The sequence below is a fragment of the Macrobrachium nipponense genome, chromosome 1 (assembly GCF_015104395.2).
Source record: "Macrobrachium nipponense isolate FS-2020 chromosome 1, ASM1510439v2, whole genome shotgun sequence".
Taxonomy (NCBI): Eukaryota; Metazoa; Arthropoda; class Malacostraca; order Decapoda; family Palaemonidae; genus Macrobrachium; species Macrobrachium nipponense.
The window spans coordinates 169,472,194-169,487,581 of record NC_087200.1 but is presented as its reverse complement, the minus strand read 5'-3'; the positions used below and the strand labels follow the sequence as shown (position 1 = coordinate 169,487,581).

General features: G+C 40.5%; 1 protein-coding gene across 3 annotated transcripts in view; it reads right to left on the bottom strand.

Annotated features, from left to right (window-relative positions):
• LOC135219814 (thioredoxin domain-containing protein 16-like) overlaps positions 1-15,388 on the bottom strand; it is a 439,137-nt gene that overhangs the window by 204,541 nt on the left and 219,208 nt on the right. For all 3 annotated transcript variants that reach the window (XM_064256898.1, XM_064256899.1, XM_064256900.1), the window contains exons 11-12: positions 13,281-13,404; positions 13,014-13,157 (exon numbers count right to left, since the gene is read on the bottom strand). In XM_064256898.1, the coding sequence (XP_064112968.1) occupies positions 13,014-13,157; positions 13,281-13,404 (268 nt within the window). The remainder of the gene's footprint in view (positions 1-13,013; positions 13,158-13,280; positions 13,405-15,388) is intronic.

The following is a 15,388-nucleotide window of genomic DNA, read 5'->3' as shown; positions in this document are numbered from 1 at the left end:
ACAACAGATTAAAAAAGGATTTTGACGTAGGAAAAATCTATTTCTGGGCGATTGGTTCGTGTCACCCAGTGAAATAATCCTTTAGTTCATTATTTCTAAGGTAAATGAGCTAACAAATACCAGAGAAAAAATAAATCAAAAAGGTGTCAGTATAACTGACTCGCTCACCCAAATAAAAGAAGGGTGTCGGTATGGTAACTGGGGCGAGTGAGACCACTACCACGAACTTCTTACCATTTAGAATTCTCCCACACCAAAATCCCCAAGTGAGAGAGCCGACCCACAGGTCGAGGCGGCAACTACTACGCCTACACCCCACGCCACGCCGACTGCCGCGCCTCTGGTGGCCATCCTGAAGTTAGCAGGCAATCTTGGGCGACAGGGCCAGGGCAGGGTGGGATTTCACTGGGCGACACAAACCAATCGCCCAGAAATAGATTTTTCCTACGTCAAAATCCTTTTTCTGGGCTCAGTTTGTGTCGCTGCGTGATATAGTACCAGAGAAATAGCACAAGATTGAAAGAAATGAAAGGGTCTCAATAAAACTAAAAGTAATCTACAATAATATAATTAGAGAATAAGGTATACACATAGAATAATAAAACCAAATAGGACTTACTAGAAATATGTACAAAAAAACTTAAAACCAAACATATTTCAACTTATTCTCTGACAAAGAGTTATGAAATTACACAAGTAAATAATCATTTATTATCTAAGAATTAGTAATTCATAACAATACAAATCTTTATAGAATATATACAAGGTAGGAGTGTGGAGCCCTAGCATTAAAATAAGGGAACCACACTCAAGAAATTTCATAAGATACAAATTATTGTGGGTGTCCCTAGCAAAAAAATAAGGGACATGCCACTAATCCATAATTATAAGCAGCTAAGGCTAAAAGGCGAAGTGTAGAGCATAACGGCAGGTTAGATGAAATGTTAATTGAGGCAGGTAGAAAGGAGATCTGGATCTTCAACTACAACTACTGAGCAATGTCAGGGGAAACTACGTTCCCCGCTGCCACTGCTGGAAATTTTAAGGATTCCAAGGACTTTAAATAGCGACACTTAAAAACTGTCGGTGATTTCCATCCAGTATACTTTTTCAAGTCATCAAAGTTCATGTGTTGGAAATAGTTAATGGAGGTGGCTACTGCCCTGACATCGTGGGCTTTAGGGAATGATTCAGGGTTTGCTTGTTTAATAAAATAGAGGATCTGTTGTCTTATACCTTTAGTCGATAAAGTGCCACCTTTTTCTCTCCTAAAGAGGGGACCCGAAGAAGAAGAGCATGTCCTAGACAGAAAGGCTCGCAAGGTCATCGCTGGACAAAGAGAAGGGTCTTGTGCGAGAGGGATGACTTTCCAAGGATCCTCATTTTTAGCTAAAAAGCTGCGATCCGGGGAGAGTAGAACTTCTCCTGAAGGGAGGAATTCTATATGCCCCGCATCTCTGGATAGAGCCGACAGTTCTGAAATCCTAGCTCCTGAAGCCAGACTTAGCAAGAATAGCGTCTTTCTTAAAAGCATTATGAAAGTACATGTAGAGTTGTCAGAGTCTGAAGCCAGTCTGAGGACGTCATTTAGAAACCATGACACTGAAGTAGGCCTTACGGAAGGTCTAAGTCTAGCACAAGCCTTGGGAATAGACGTAAAGTAAGAATCTGTTAAGTCTATATTAAAACCCAGCTGGAAGATCTTCTTCAAGGCTGACTTGTTAGTAGTAATAGTGCTAGCTGCTAGCCCTTTTTCAAACAAAGACCTAAAAAAGGATATAGCTGAATTAATAGTCATGGTTTTGATGTTTGATTCCTTCAGGAAAGATGCCAACTTCTTGACTGCAGCATCATACTGTCTCAGAGTTGAATCCCTTTTATCTGATTCCAGGAAAAGGATATTCTGGGGATCTATATCTGCATCTTTTTTAGCCGCAAACTTCATGAAGTCCATAAAGTTAGGGTTTTGAGAATTCCTGAGGAAGCGAACACAGTCCTCATTTGTACTGACTGAGAGAGTCTGGGATTGGGAATCCGTTGAGGGCGAAGACCCAATTCCAGAAGCAGAGGGTACCAGTTGCTCTTCGGCCAGTTTGGGGCTACTAGGGCCACTTGTCCCTTGAAAGGCCTGAGTTTGTTCAGAACTTTCAGAAGAAGATTCACTGGAGGAAAGATGTAAATCTTCTTCCATCGGTTCCAGTCTATGGACAGAGCGTCTGTGGCATATGCCAGAGGGTCCAGGTTGGGAGCCACATAGCATGGAAGCTTGTGGTTCGCTTAAGAGGCAAAAAGATCTACTTGGAGACCTGGAACACTCCGGCATATCCACAGGAACGAACTGTTGTCTAGGGACCATTCTGACTCCAAGGGAACTGACCGGGATAGAGCGTCTGCTATCACATTCCTTACTCCCGCTAGGTGGGTGGAGGAAAGATGCCATTTGTACTTGTCCGCTAGGGAAAAGATGGCTATCATGACATGGTTCAGATGCCTTGATTTGGATCCTCCCCTGTTGATGCAGTGAACTACTACTGCGCTGTCCAGAACCAATTTTACGTGAGAGTTCTTTGGTGGAAGGAGCCTCTTCAGGGTAAGAAATACTGCCATGGCTTCCAATACATTTATGTGAAGCTGGCGGAACTGCGGTGACCAAGTTCCTTGAACTTTTCTGAACGGAGAGTACCCTCCCCAGCCGCTTAGTGAAGCGTCTGTGTGGATAGTTAACACCGGAGGAGGGTATTGAAGAGGCACCGACATGGACAGATTCTTCGACTGTGTCCATGGACGCAGACGGTTGCGAAGAATTTGTGGGATTGCTGACAACTTGTCCCGGGATTTGACATTTGCCCTTGAGCGCCAAATCCGGTTTATGTCTTTCAGTTTTGCTTTCATCAAGACGTTTGTCACTGAAGCAAACTGGAGAGAACCTAGGATCCTTTCCTGGTTTCTCCTTGAAGCATATTTGTACTTTAGAAATTGCTTTACTGACTTCGCTATTTCCTTCCTCTTGGCTACCGGAATTGACAGATTGTGAGAGGCTAAGTCCCATTGAATGCTGGAGTGAGTCTTGACTTTTCCCTGTTTACTTGGAACCCCAGGTATTCCAGGAATTGAATCACTTTCTTTGTGGCTTTGCGGCATTCCTCGACGGTTGACGCCCAGATCAGCCAATCGTCGAGGTACGCTACTACCATTATCCCTTGCGACCTTAGTTGTTGAACAACTACTTCCGCTATTTTGGTGAATACCCTGGGAGCTACGTTTAGTCCGAAGGGCATCACCTTGAACGAGAATGCCTGGTCTCCTAGTTTGAAGCCTAGGTAAGGGCGAAAGTGTCTCGCAATTGGGATATGATAGTATGCGTCTGTAAGATCGATAGAGGTGGTGACGGCCCCACGGGGAAGTAAGGTCCGTACCTGCGAGATGGTCAGCATTTTGAACTTGTCGCAGCGAATAGATAAGTTTAACTGGGACAAGTCTAAGATTACTCTTCTTTTTAATGAACCTTTCTTTGGCACGCTGAACAAGCGACCTTGAAACTTTAAATGCTTGACTCTCGATATTGCTCCTTTCTGAAGGAGTTCCTCTGCATAATCTGTCAATTCCTTCAATGGAAGTTGAAGGAATGGTTTGGGTGGAGGGGGGCCTTCGATCCAGCTCCAACCCAGACCCTTTGACACAATACTTTGTGCCCATTTGCTGAACCCCCACCGGTGCCAGAAGAGGTACAGCCTCCCTCCTACCTTGGAGATCTCACTGTTGCTGTGCGGGGTGAGCTCCACGTCCGCCACGGAAGTGTTTGCCTCTATTAATGACTCTGCCTGCTCCTCTTTGGCGAGAAGCACCTCTGGCCCTGCTTCCCCTGGCAAACTGGTTAAAGTGTTGAAAGGCCTGGCCTTCATACACCGAGTTGAACGCTGGGGAAACAGCGTAAGAGGTGGAAGGTTGTGCCTGAGGTGAGATCAAGAGGATAGGCTGAGTCTGGCCTTTCGTTGCAGCGGGTTGTCCTGGTTGGGTGACCGGGACTGCCGAGACTGTCTGGACAAAGTGCTGAGGTTTCTTTTGGTATGGTTGAAACCTCTTCATCTTCTTCAGTTTCTTCCCTGAAGAAGAACTGTCCTGCTTCCTTTTTGCAGAGAGGCCCCAACGATCTCTGAGTCTCGTTGCTTCGTTCTGGACCTCTTTAACCGCCAACTCCGGGAAGAGGTCCGCCCCCCAAATGTTGGAGGAAAGCAACTTATTTGGCTCGTGCCTAATAGTTGCTTCCTGGAGGACATGTTTCCGGCAGTTGACTCTTGCCACCACAAACTCATACAAGTCCGATTGGACTGTATGAGTCTGCGACTTTGCCAACAGTTTGAAGAGCGGCTCGGACGCATAGGAGAGGGCCGCTACTTCCGTCATGACCATTGTGTTCAAGGTCCTTGCCAACCTGGACCTTGCCTCGAACTTCGCTTGGATGAGGTTGTCCGGAGGCCTGGGAAGTTTCTCGCCGAACTGGTCCATGGCACAGTCCGGTTTAAACTTGCCCACCGTAAAGGTGGCTGGCAAGTCCTCCCACATATCGCCAAACGAAGGGAGAAGAGGAGATGTGGGGTCTGCTTCTCTTAGCTGAGGCAATGGTTCACCTTTCAAGCCTGCCTGGATGGTGACATCAGCTATCTTCGTCAGGAAGGGAAGTGGTGCTTCCTCTTCCATCGTGAAGATTGTGAAAGGGCTCTTGAAAGCTTGAAGCCTGGTATTAATGCAATCCCAGTCTTCTAAGCAGTGAAGCCATTCCCTCTGCGCGTGATCCCTGCTATATAGGACTGTCTCCCTCGGGATCTTGTCCTCCCTATTCAGTGCTGCCTCCGTCAGCCTGGCATACCCCATGAAAGGAGGCTGTAGATTTGCGGGGTGGAACTCGAAGTCTTCAATCCTTCGAGTTCCACACTCCGGGATGGAGATAAGGCCATCCTTGAAAGGGGCGAAAGCCGCTACTCTCCAAGGGTTACTCATGGAGAATGCTGGGAGAGTGTCATATGCCGGGAGTTGAACATGACCGGCACCAACTGTCGGAGAAGTAGCCTGAGGAGCTTGGTTAAAGCCAGAGAGGAGGTTCTCTTGGGTGGACATTCTGTCCGAAAGCTGGGTAAACATTTGTTCCATGCTTGATCTCAAGGAACCTACCAAGTCTCCCACCTGCTGCATCATTCCGGTGGAAAAAACAGCAGGATCAAAACCGCTCGGAGGCACAGAGCCTCACGAGGTCGCCGGGAGGGCTCTGGCAGAAGGGGAAATCACTGACTCCGCCGGAGTGCGGGACCTCTCCCTGGAGGACTTGCTCCTCGACCCTTTCGGGAGTGAAGCTAATGAAGAGGAGGCTTTCACTTTCTCTGCTCCGGGGTAAGAAGCCGGAGACTTACGAGCCGAAGAAGACGAAGAAGTCTTTTTAGACAACGTCTTCTTAAGAGTCTGCTCCCTGTGACCCTTCACCTTGGGGACCACAGAAGCAGCGGGTGCACTATACGGGAGCTCAGCGCCCGTAAAGCCCTGAAAGGAAGAAGAAGAAGGGACAGGAGATAAAGATCCAGATGCACTCAAGGGAAGCCCTTGAGTGTCCAACGTACCTACCTCAACCAACAAATAATCTACTCCTACCGTCATAGGCTCTATGTTGATGTCAAGAGTGGCGACCTCCGCCACGATGTCCTGGCCTGGTACTTCCTTAAGGGCTTGCTCCATCTGCTCCTAGATCGCGGCGATCGTCGGAGCCGCCGCAGCAGGGTCGACGTACCCCGTCGACTTTCCTCCGGTGAACAACAGGACAGCCATCCTCTTCTCCAGGATGTAGGGCTGTCCTTTGGCGGCGTTTTTACCATATCCGCTGACCCAGGCTTTCAGGGTCGCCAAAGCCACGTCCTTGACTGCGGCAGCCTGAAAGAGAGGGCCATTATTAACACTTAAGTCTAAAGGTGATCCTTAACCACTAGACTAAGATGAGCTTAAGCTTAATTATATATTAGAACTCATATTGCATGAACGTGCTGATGACCAGAAGTACTTACTCCCTCCAAGAACTGGTTTACAAGCTCATAACATATAGAGCAAGCTTCGTGAAACCAGACCTGAAGATTCCCGTGACTGGTAGAACAGGGAGCATGCGTCCTGCAGACCTCATGCCCGCAGGGGTCTTGTAGCACGGCGTTACAGCCGGGATGCTGGCAGTTGGTAGCCTGTAAGTGGAAAGATACATGAGTATCAGATTTACAATCACAAGGCTACTCTAGTACTCCGCTGCATGCCGGAGTTAGATGAAAAAACGGGCATAATCCCTCCCCTGAAATCCTTTGGGTTAAACAGGTGAGACACAATTACTCTGGTGTACACCGGAGGAGGAAATTCCATAAACCAGAGGTAAACATATATAGATATATAATAAAATATAACTATAAGGAAGTTTCCAACGGAGGACAGGGGAGGGAACCCAAGCTTAAGCTAAATCACTTAAACTAAACTTAAGCATAGCGAGAATGATACACCGGAGATCGACTCCAAAGCGCGAAGCTGTCCTACGCTACCGGAAGAATGCCCCTAGGGGTAAACGCCGGAGACGAGGGAACAACGGATAGCTAAAGAACCTACTGAAATCATATCCGCTCCGGTGGTTGGCGGAGCCTACCACCCTCCCCACTAACCAATGGGACGCCGGGGTAGAAGAGCCAGAGATCCGTCCGTCGTGGGGAGGTAAAACGAGGAGGGAAGAAATCAGATCCCGTGTACTCCGGGGAGCGCCAGCGCAACCGGAGAGGGGGGAGGCCAACCCCCCAACCCCAACCACACCGGAGCACCCCCGAGCGCAAGGGAGAACGAGGTCCCCCCCAGTCTAATGGCCTGTCCAGGCTCCCCTACTCCCTCCGCGTGGGGAGAGAGGGAGCCGGGCCCGGGTGGAGCGAGCAAGGACAGATCCCCCCTCCCTTCTACTCTATGGCGAGAGAAGAAGGGGGAGGAAAGGCGACTGGGGACGGGCGTCCAGCGGTACCGCGATCGAGAGTGGACCAAGGTACAATAACACAACACAACCGACCTCGTCGGTATAAAACGCAAGGGTCTCATGCAACCAAACTGACCAGAATGGAGCAGCAAAACTGTATAAGGATGCAACAAAACTGTTAAAGAGATGATGCAACAAAACTGCTAAGAACAGAATCTTCGGTGGACCAAGAAAACAGGACCACTAGAGACCCAGGCTATAATAATGCTGGACGCCCAAAGCTAACCATAATCAAGCAAAGACTATTACATCGGTAAAATAATAATAATAACGGTAATAATAATGAAAATAGGGGAAAAAATAATGAGTGAAAGAGAAAGGAAGTCCAGGAGTGAACGACTGAATCCGAAGAAAAAGTCTACCACTCAGAGCTAGCCTAAGCCGATAAGGAGAGCAATAGCCAGGGTCTGGACAAAGGAAAACACTCAGATGCCTACACTTAGGTAGAGAGACATGCATGCATGAACTAACACCAGGGGTAGGCTAAATCCCCTAAACGATGTAAATAGTATAATAAACAATGTATGTAAATAAAAAGGACTAGAGTAACACGTGAATTAAGTGAAAGGAAAGGTTCCAAGGTATGGGAGACCTCGAACCTAACCGAACACGAGGCGAGGGAACACCATGCGCCAGACCGGTAACCTGTATTCGCACCTAAAAAACGGTAAAAACAAGTTTCCGGCTGGAACAAACTAAATCCAAACCTTTTCAGGGCACTTAACTTAGCTGCTGCAATAGCTGCACGTTCCATCTTGAAGAATAATAGGGATAATCCACGAAAACACAGAGCAAAAGCAAAACACGTGTGGCTCCTAGTCCGCTAACTGAAAGGATGGCCACCAGAGGTGCGGCAGTTGGCGTGGCGTGGGGTGTAGTGGTAGTAGTTGCCGCCTCGACCTGTGGGTCGGCTCTCTCACTTGGGGATTTTGGTGTGGGAGAATTCTAAATGGTAAGAAGTTCGTGGTAGTGGTCTCACTCGTCCCAGTTACCATACCGACACCCTTCTTTTATTTGGGTGAGCGAGTCAGTTATACTGACATCTTTTTGGTTTATTTTTTCTCTGGTATTTGTTAGCTCATTTACCTTAGAAATAATGAACTAAAGGATTATTTCACGCAGCGACACGAACTGAGCCCAGAAATTACAATATTGATTTTACTGATTACTAAAATGACAAAGGTTATGATTTAATTGTCAACTAGTTATGATTTAATTGTAGATACCTGAAGATAAGAACAACTGATTAAAATATATTGTCAAATGTTATTTCATTAACCCTTTAACGCCGAAGGGGTATAATAAAAATCGTCTCCCGTATGCCGAGGGGGTCTCGGAGTGAACGCCGAAGAGGAAAAAATATTTTTTTCAAAAAATCACAGCGCGCTTAGTTTTCAAGATTAAGAGTTCATTTTTGTCTCCTTTTTTTGTCATTGCCTGAACTTTAGTATGCAACCATCAGAAATGAAAAAAATATCATTATCATATATAAATAATGCGATATATGATAGCACGAAAACAACATTTCATATATAATTGTATTCAAATCGTGCTGTGAGCAAAACGGTTAAAGCTAACGAGTTAATTTTTTTTCATTTATATTGTACACTAAATTGCAATCATTTTGGTATATAACACATTGTAAAACGATCAAAGCAACACAGAGAAAATATTATCACAAAATGATGCATGAATTCGTAACGCGCGGACGTAAATTTTTTTTTTTTTTTTCAAAAATTCACCATAAATCTAAATATTGTTCTAGAGACTTCCAATTTGTTTCAAAATGAAGATAAATGATTGGATATTACTATATTTTAAGAGTTTTAGCTTACAATTGGAGTTTTTTTACCATTTTGGACAAGTTAAAGTTGACCAAATGTCGAATTTTTTTATATATTTTTTCTATATGCAAATATTTAAAAAATGAGAAAAGCTACAACCTTCAAATATTTTTTGTTGTATTCTACATGAAATTGCACACATTTTCATATATAAAACTCTATGATATGCCTAATATGAAACAGAGCAAATATTACGAGAATGCGACGTACGCATTTCGGAGATTTGCAGCGGAGAATCCGCGGGCGGAGGGAAGGAAAGTTTTTTTTTTAAATTCACCATAAATCTAAATATTGTGCTAGAGACTTCGAATTTGTTTCAAAATGAAGATAAATGACTGAATATTACTAGACTGTAAGAGTTTTAGCTTACAATTGCGTTTTTCAACCATTTCGATAGAGTCAAAATTGACCGAACGTGGTTTTTTTTCTATTTATCGTGATTCATATGCAAATATTTCAAAAATGAGAAATGCTACAACCTTCAATCATTTTAGGTTGTATTCTACATGAAATTGCACACATTTTCATATATAAAACTTTATGTAACAGCTAATTTAAAATGGTGCAAACATTACGACAATCGGACGAAAAAATTTCAGTTTTTTTTCGGAAGAGTTACCGCGCGGACGCAGGGAAAATTTTTTTTTTTTCATAAATTCACCATAAATCAAAATATTGTGCTAGAGACTTCCAATTTGTTACAAAATGAAGGTAAATGATTGAATATTACTAGAATATAAGAGTTTTAGCTTACAATTGCGTTTTTCGACCATTTCGGTAGAGTCAAAGTTGACCGAAGGTTGAAATTTTGGCACTTATCATTATTTATATGAAAATATTTCAAAACTGATAAAAGCTACAACCATGGGTTGTTTTTAGTTGTATTGTGCATGAAATTGTGCACATTTCCATAGATAAAACTTTATGTAATGGCTAATTTAAAATGGTGCAAACATTACGACAATCGCACAAATAAATTTATGATTTTTTCGGAAGAGTTACCGAGCGGACGTAAGGAAAAAGTTTTTTCATAAATTCACCATAAATCGAAATATTGTGCTAGAGACTTCCAATTTGTTGCAAAATGAAGGTAAATAATTGAATATTACTAGAATATAAGAGTTTTAGCTTACAGTTGCGTTTTTCTACCATTTCCGTAGAGTCAAAGTTGACCAAAGGTTGAAATTTAGCGCACATTGTCATATATAATACTCCATGTAACGGCTAATTTAAAATGGTGCAAAAATTATGTCAAAGTGACGAAATAATTTCTGAGATGTGTCACTGATACTTTTTAGTGCGATAAGAAAGAAATTCGCGCTTGCGTGCCTGCGTAGCAATTGTAAACAAAACAAGGCCTTGATCCGTGAGCTCCCAGCATCCCCCAAGGCGCATGATTCAAAAGTTTTCACCTGGTAGTCCAAAAAGTATTTTTCCGCGAATTTTAAAAAAAACTTTTTTTATCGACGTACCATCCGTCCAATCGGCACCCGACAGACAATTTATGTCAACGTTTAATACGTCCAATCGGCATTAAAGGGTTAAATGTAGTACATAAATAGTTGTGCCAAGTCTCCTATCTCCCAGGTTTGATGACAGGTTAATTTATATTTATTAATTGTAAGAACATGAGCACCTAGTATTGTACCCAGATACACATAGGTTCCTATTCTTTTAAAGTCTCTGGATTTCTATGTAACATAATCTCCCTTTAAGGCCACTTATATTCATATAATTATTGAAGATATTAAAAGAAAGCCCTTAATTTCTTCAAGAACTATATTCAAGAACTTGGTATTTAATCAATTGTAAATTTCATTCTATTCATCCTCAAGATTACAAGTTACTGAGTTAACATATCTGCTGATATCTTTAGCGTTTTATTTATTTAAAAATGTGCAAGAAGCTAGTATTTCTTGTAATAAAGCAGGTGATCCACACACACATGCAATTTGTGGAGTGTAGTTCAAGTCTAGAAATACTCTATATTTGTGTTGGCTACAAATGATCTATTTGAATTCATTAAGGTTCCTTCATTTACTGGTTTATTTATAGTACTACATTCTTTCATAAAACAATCATGGCAGCATTTACAATATCATGCACTTGAATGGCCGTTTCATTTTTTGTTTCTGTAAGCAAATTTACAATTTTCTTAATATATCTTATAATTTTTGTGAAGATCTTCATTCTTGAATATACTGGGAAAGTTATACTGTATTTTCATGTTCATAATTTTTCATGCTTGAATTTTGTTTTTCCATTACTTGCATTTCATTTTTATTCTTTGCTTATTATATTTTTTGAAGGAGGGGAGAGTAATTCTCACAATTTTCTGTTTCCTTATCTTCAACTAAATTGTTTAATATTTCATATTTATTTGGTGTTAACATATTGATTCTAACAATTTTCAAATTTGACTTAAAATACTCTGTACAAGGTCTTTATTTGAAGGTGGTTTTATATCTAAAACTTAATTATATGTTTACATACCTACACAGATTTTGGAGGGATTTTACCTTTGATGGCTGCCTTGTATAGGCAGTCTCTGGTTATCAGCGATCCAGTTTTATGCTGCTTGTCTAGCTCCATAAAATTGGTGGTTTATTGTGCCATAATGGGCCAAGTTCCGGTTATCAGCGCCATAAGCGCCTTTCATGGCCCCATAAATCACAGAGTTTTGGTTAATGGTGGTTTTCGCTTATCGGCACACCCCAGGGAACAGAACCCCCCTCCGCCGATAACTGGAGACTGCCTGTATTTAGAATTATTTGAAAGGTCTACAAACTCTTCATGCTCTGTGCTCTTGTTTAGCTTCTCTAATATCCATCCTATTTCTATTTACTAAAAATTTCAATTCTGAATTGTACAGATAGAAGGGGCACTCTTTACTTTCAGTGTGATGACATTTATTTTCAATTTGGCCAAACTTACATTTTTTTGCACTGTATTGGTTTTGAGATGTGTAATTATCTGACTTTGACATTAAATTTTAGCATCTTTTGGTATATTTTGACCTTTTAAATTTTATGTTTGCTATTCTTAATTTTTCGCTTGGGTTCTTTGGAATTTGAAACACTTTTGACATCTTCCACATTTGGGTATCTTTCCTTTAAAAAGTAATAAAATTCTTCTGTCAGGAAGACCATCATCATTAAGAGTGTTTGTTATTATTATTATAAAGGATAGTTTATCCAGACCTTTGAGCCTAACAACGACTCTTCTCGGGCCATCAGTGTTTGGATACTTTAAGTTTTTAGCACTTTTTGCTTTTTAGAATTAAAGATAAGAGATCATAAACCTATATACTTTTTGTTTGACTACTTAGTACTGTTGACATGTCCAAGTTTCAAATGCTATGTATCTAGGGAACATAAGATTCCAATGTGGTCACCATACTATTTTTTAATGTTTGTCTGTTTTCTGTATTTTTAAGTGTGTCTGATTATATTCATGTTCAGCTGTTGGTGTAAACATACTGATATTTTCCAAAGCCATGTCCTTTTCATCATAAGTTCCATCAACATTATCCTTAAATATACTTACAGAAATAGCAAGCCAGAGATATTTTACACCATCACAGGAATCTCACCCTCCTACCCTATTTGGTTCAGTAAGGGAAAGGGGGTAAGTGGGGATCAGTCAGTTCCCACGTTTGGTATTCCCTTATTGTCCACATTGAGGGAGACTTGAAACCTGATCATAGAAACATGACTCTTAACCAGATTTAAGATCTAGTCTCTCTGCTCAGGGACTACTTACAACAAGTAGTCCCTGAGCCGTCAACTATAAATCTGGCCAGATAGAGGAAGGGCAGAAAAAAAAAGGAAATTACAGTAGTAGTAAAAAAGGCTCTAGCAAAATTAGCTGAATCAATACTTAAGGCTTTAGGTAATGAAGAAGCCATTCAAATAACCAAAATTCACATGACATCAGGCCCCAATTTCTGGTTTTAGGTTAATCCCCCTCACAACAAAACAGGGCCAAAGGTTGAGGAGGAAGGTTCCTTACTGGATGAGCTGATTTAACTGAACTGTTAAAAACCGTATCCCTAAGAATGACAACTGTTAATGATTAATGGACAACTGTTAATGATTAATATCTTAAAATACTGCAATGAAAACAAAATTACTTACATGCAAGATAAAATGCAATAACAGAAAGAGCATTAGATTTGATGGCAGCTGCAAATGCTTCAGGTCCACTAAGAGGAGGTACATTAACAAATGTCTCTTCCCTTTGCATTCCCATTACAACCTCATCATCCTGCAGTAACTCTTCTGTAACATCAAATGTTAAGAAATATAAGTTTTTCCTTAAATGATAAAAATTGAATTCACTTTCATATTACAATAAAGTCATCTGAAGTACAAAAACTTTCATAAAACTACTGCTAAACTGACCTAAAGCCTGGACAGGCTGGTATCCAATTTCCTCTTTATCTTGCAACTTTTCAAATATTGCAGTCAACTGCTCATTCACCCATTCCAGAGGGTCATCATAATCATTGAGAAGAGCGGCTTTTTCCTATGAAAGATACTCTTATACTTAAAAAGCATCCTATTCACCATTAAAATGAGAAATTATAATTTGGGAGCCTTATGTGAACTTTTCTTAACCCTTAAACGCCGACTGGACGTATTTTACGTCGACATTTTTTGTCTCTCGGGTGCCGACTGGACGTATTTTACGTCGACTTACAAAAGTTTTTTTAAAAATTCGCGGAAAAATACTTTTAGGCCTACCAGCCGAAAACTCTTGAATCACGCACCTTGGGGGATGCTGGGAGTTCACGGATCAAGGTGTTGTTTTGTTTACAATCGTTACGCAGGCGCGCAAGCGCGAATTTCTTTCTTGCCGCACTAAAAAGTATCTGTGACACATCTCGGAAATTATTTCGTCACTTTGACATATTTTTTTACCATTGTAAATTAGCCGTTACATGGAGTATTATATATGAAAATGTGCGCATTTTTATGTAAAATACAACAAAAAAATACTCATGATTGTAGCTTTTATCAGTTTTGAGATATTTTCATATAAATAACGATAAGTGCCAAAATTTCAACCTTCGGTCAACTTTGACTCTACCGAAATGGTCGAAAAACGCAATTGTAAGCTAAAACTCTTATATTTTAGTAATATTCAATCATTTACCTTAATTTTGAAACTAATTGGAAGTCTCTAGCACAATATTTCGATTTATGGTGAATTTATGAAAAAACTTTTTCCTTACGTCCGCGCGGTAACTCTTCCGAAAAAAATCATACATGCGATTGTGGTAATGTTTGCATCATTTTAAATTAGCCGTTACATAAAGTTTTATATATGAAAATGTGCAAAATTTCATGCACAATACAACTGAAAACAACCCATGGTTGTAGCTTTTATCAATTTTGAAATATTTTCATATAAAAAATGATAAGTGACAAATTTTCAACCTTCGGTCAACTTTGACTACCTACCCGAAATGGTCGAAAAATCGCAATTGTAAGCTAAACGCTTATATTCTAGTAATATTCAAGCATTTACCTTCATTTTGCAACAAATTGGAAGTCTCTAGCACAATATTTCGATTTATGGTGAATTTATAAAAAAAAATTACATTTTCTTTACGTCCGCGCGGTAACTCTTCCGAAAAAATCATACGTGCGATTGTAGTAATGTTTGCACCATTTTAAATTAGCCGTTACATAATGTTTTATATATGAAAATGTGCGCAATTTCATGTATAATACAACAAAAAATAGTTGAAGGTTGTAGCTTTTCTCATTTTTGAAATATTTGCATATAAATCACGATAAATAGAAAAAAAACCACGTTCGGTCAAATTTGACTCTACCGAAATGGTCGAAAAACGCAATTGTAAGATAAAACTCTTACAGTCTAGTAATATTCAATCATTTATCTTCATCGTGAAACAAATTCGAAGTCTCTAGCACAATATTTAAATTTATGGTGAATTTAAAAAAAAAACTTTCCTTCCCTCCGCGCGCGGATTCTCTGCCACAAATCTCCGAAATGCGTAAGTCCCATTCTCGGAATATTTGCTCCGTTTCATATTAGGCATTTCATAGAGTTTTATATATGAAAATGTGCGCAATTTTATGTAGAATACAACGAAAAATATTTGAAAGTTGTAGCTTTTCTTATTTCCGAAATAATTGCATATAAAAAAATATATATAAAAAAAATTCGACATTCGGTCAACTTTAACTCGTCAGATAGGGTCGAGAACTGCATTTGTAAGCTAATATTCTTACAGTATAGTAATATTCAATCATTTGTCTTCATTTTGAAAGAAATTGGAAGTCTCTAGGACAATATTTGTATTTATGGTGAATTTTTGAAAAAAATATTTGTTTACGTCCGCGCGTTACAAATTCATGCATTATTTTGTGATAATATTTTCTCTGTGTTGCTTTTATCGTTTTACAATGTGTTATATACCAAAATGATCGCAATTTAGTGTACATTACAACGAAAAAAAAAGTAACTTGTTATCTTTAAC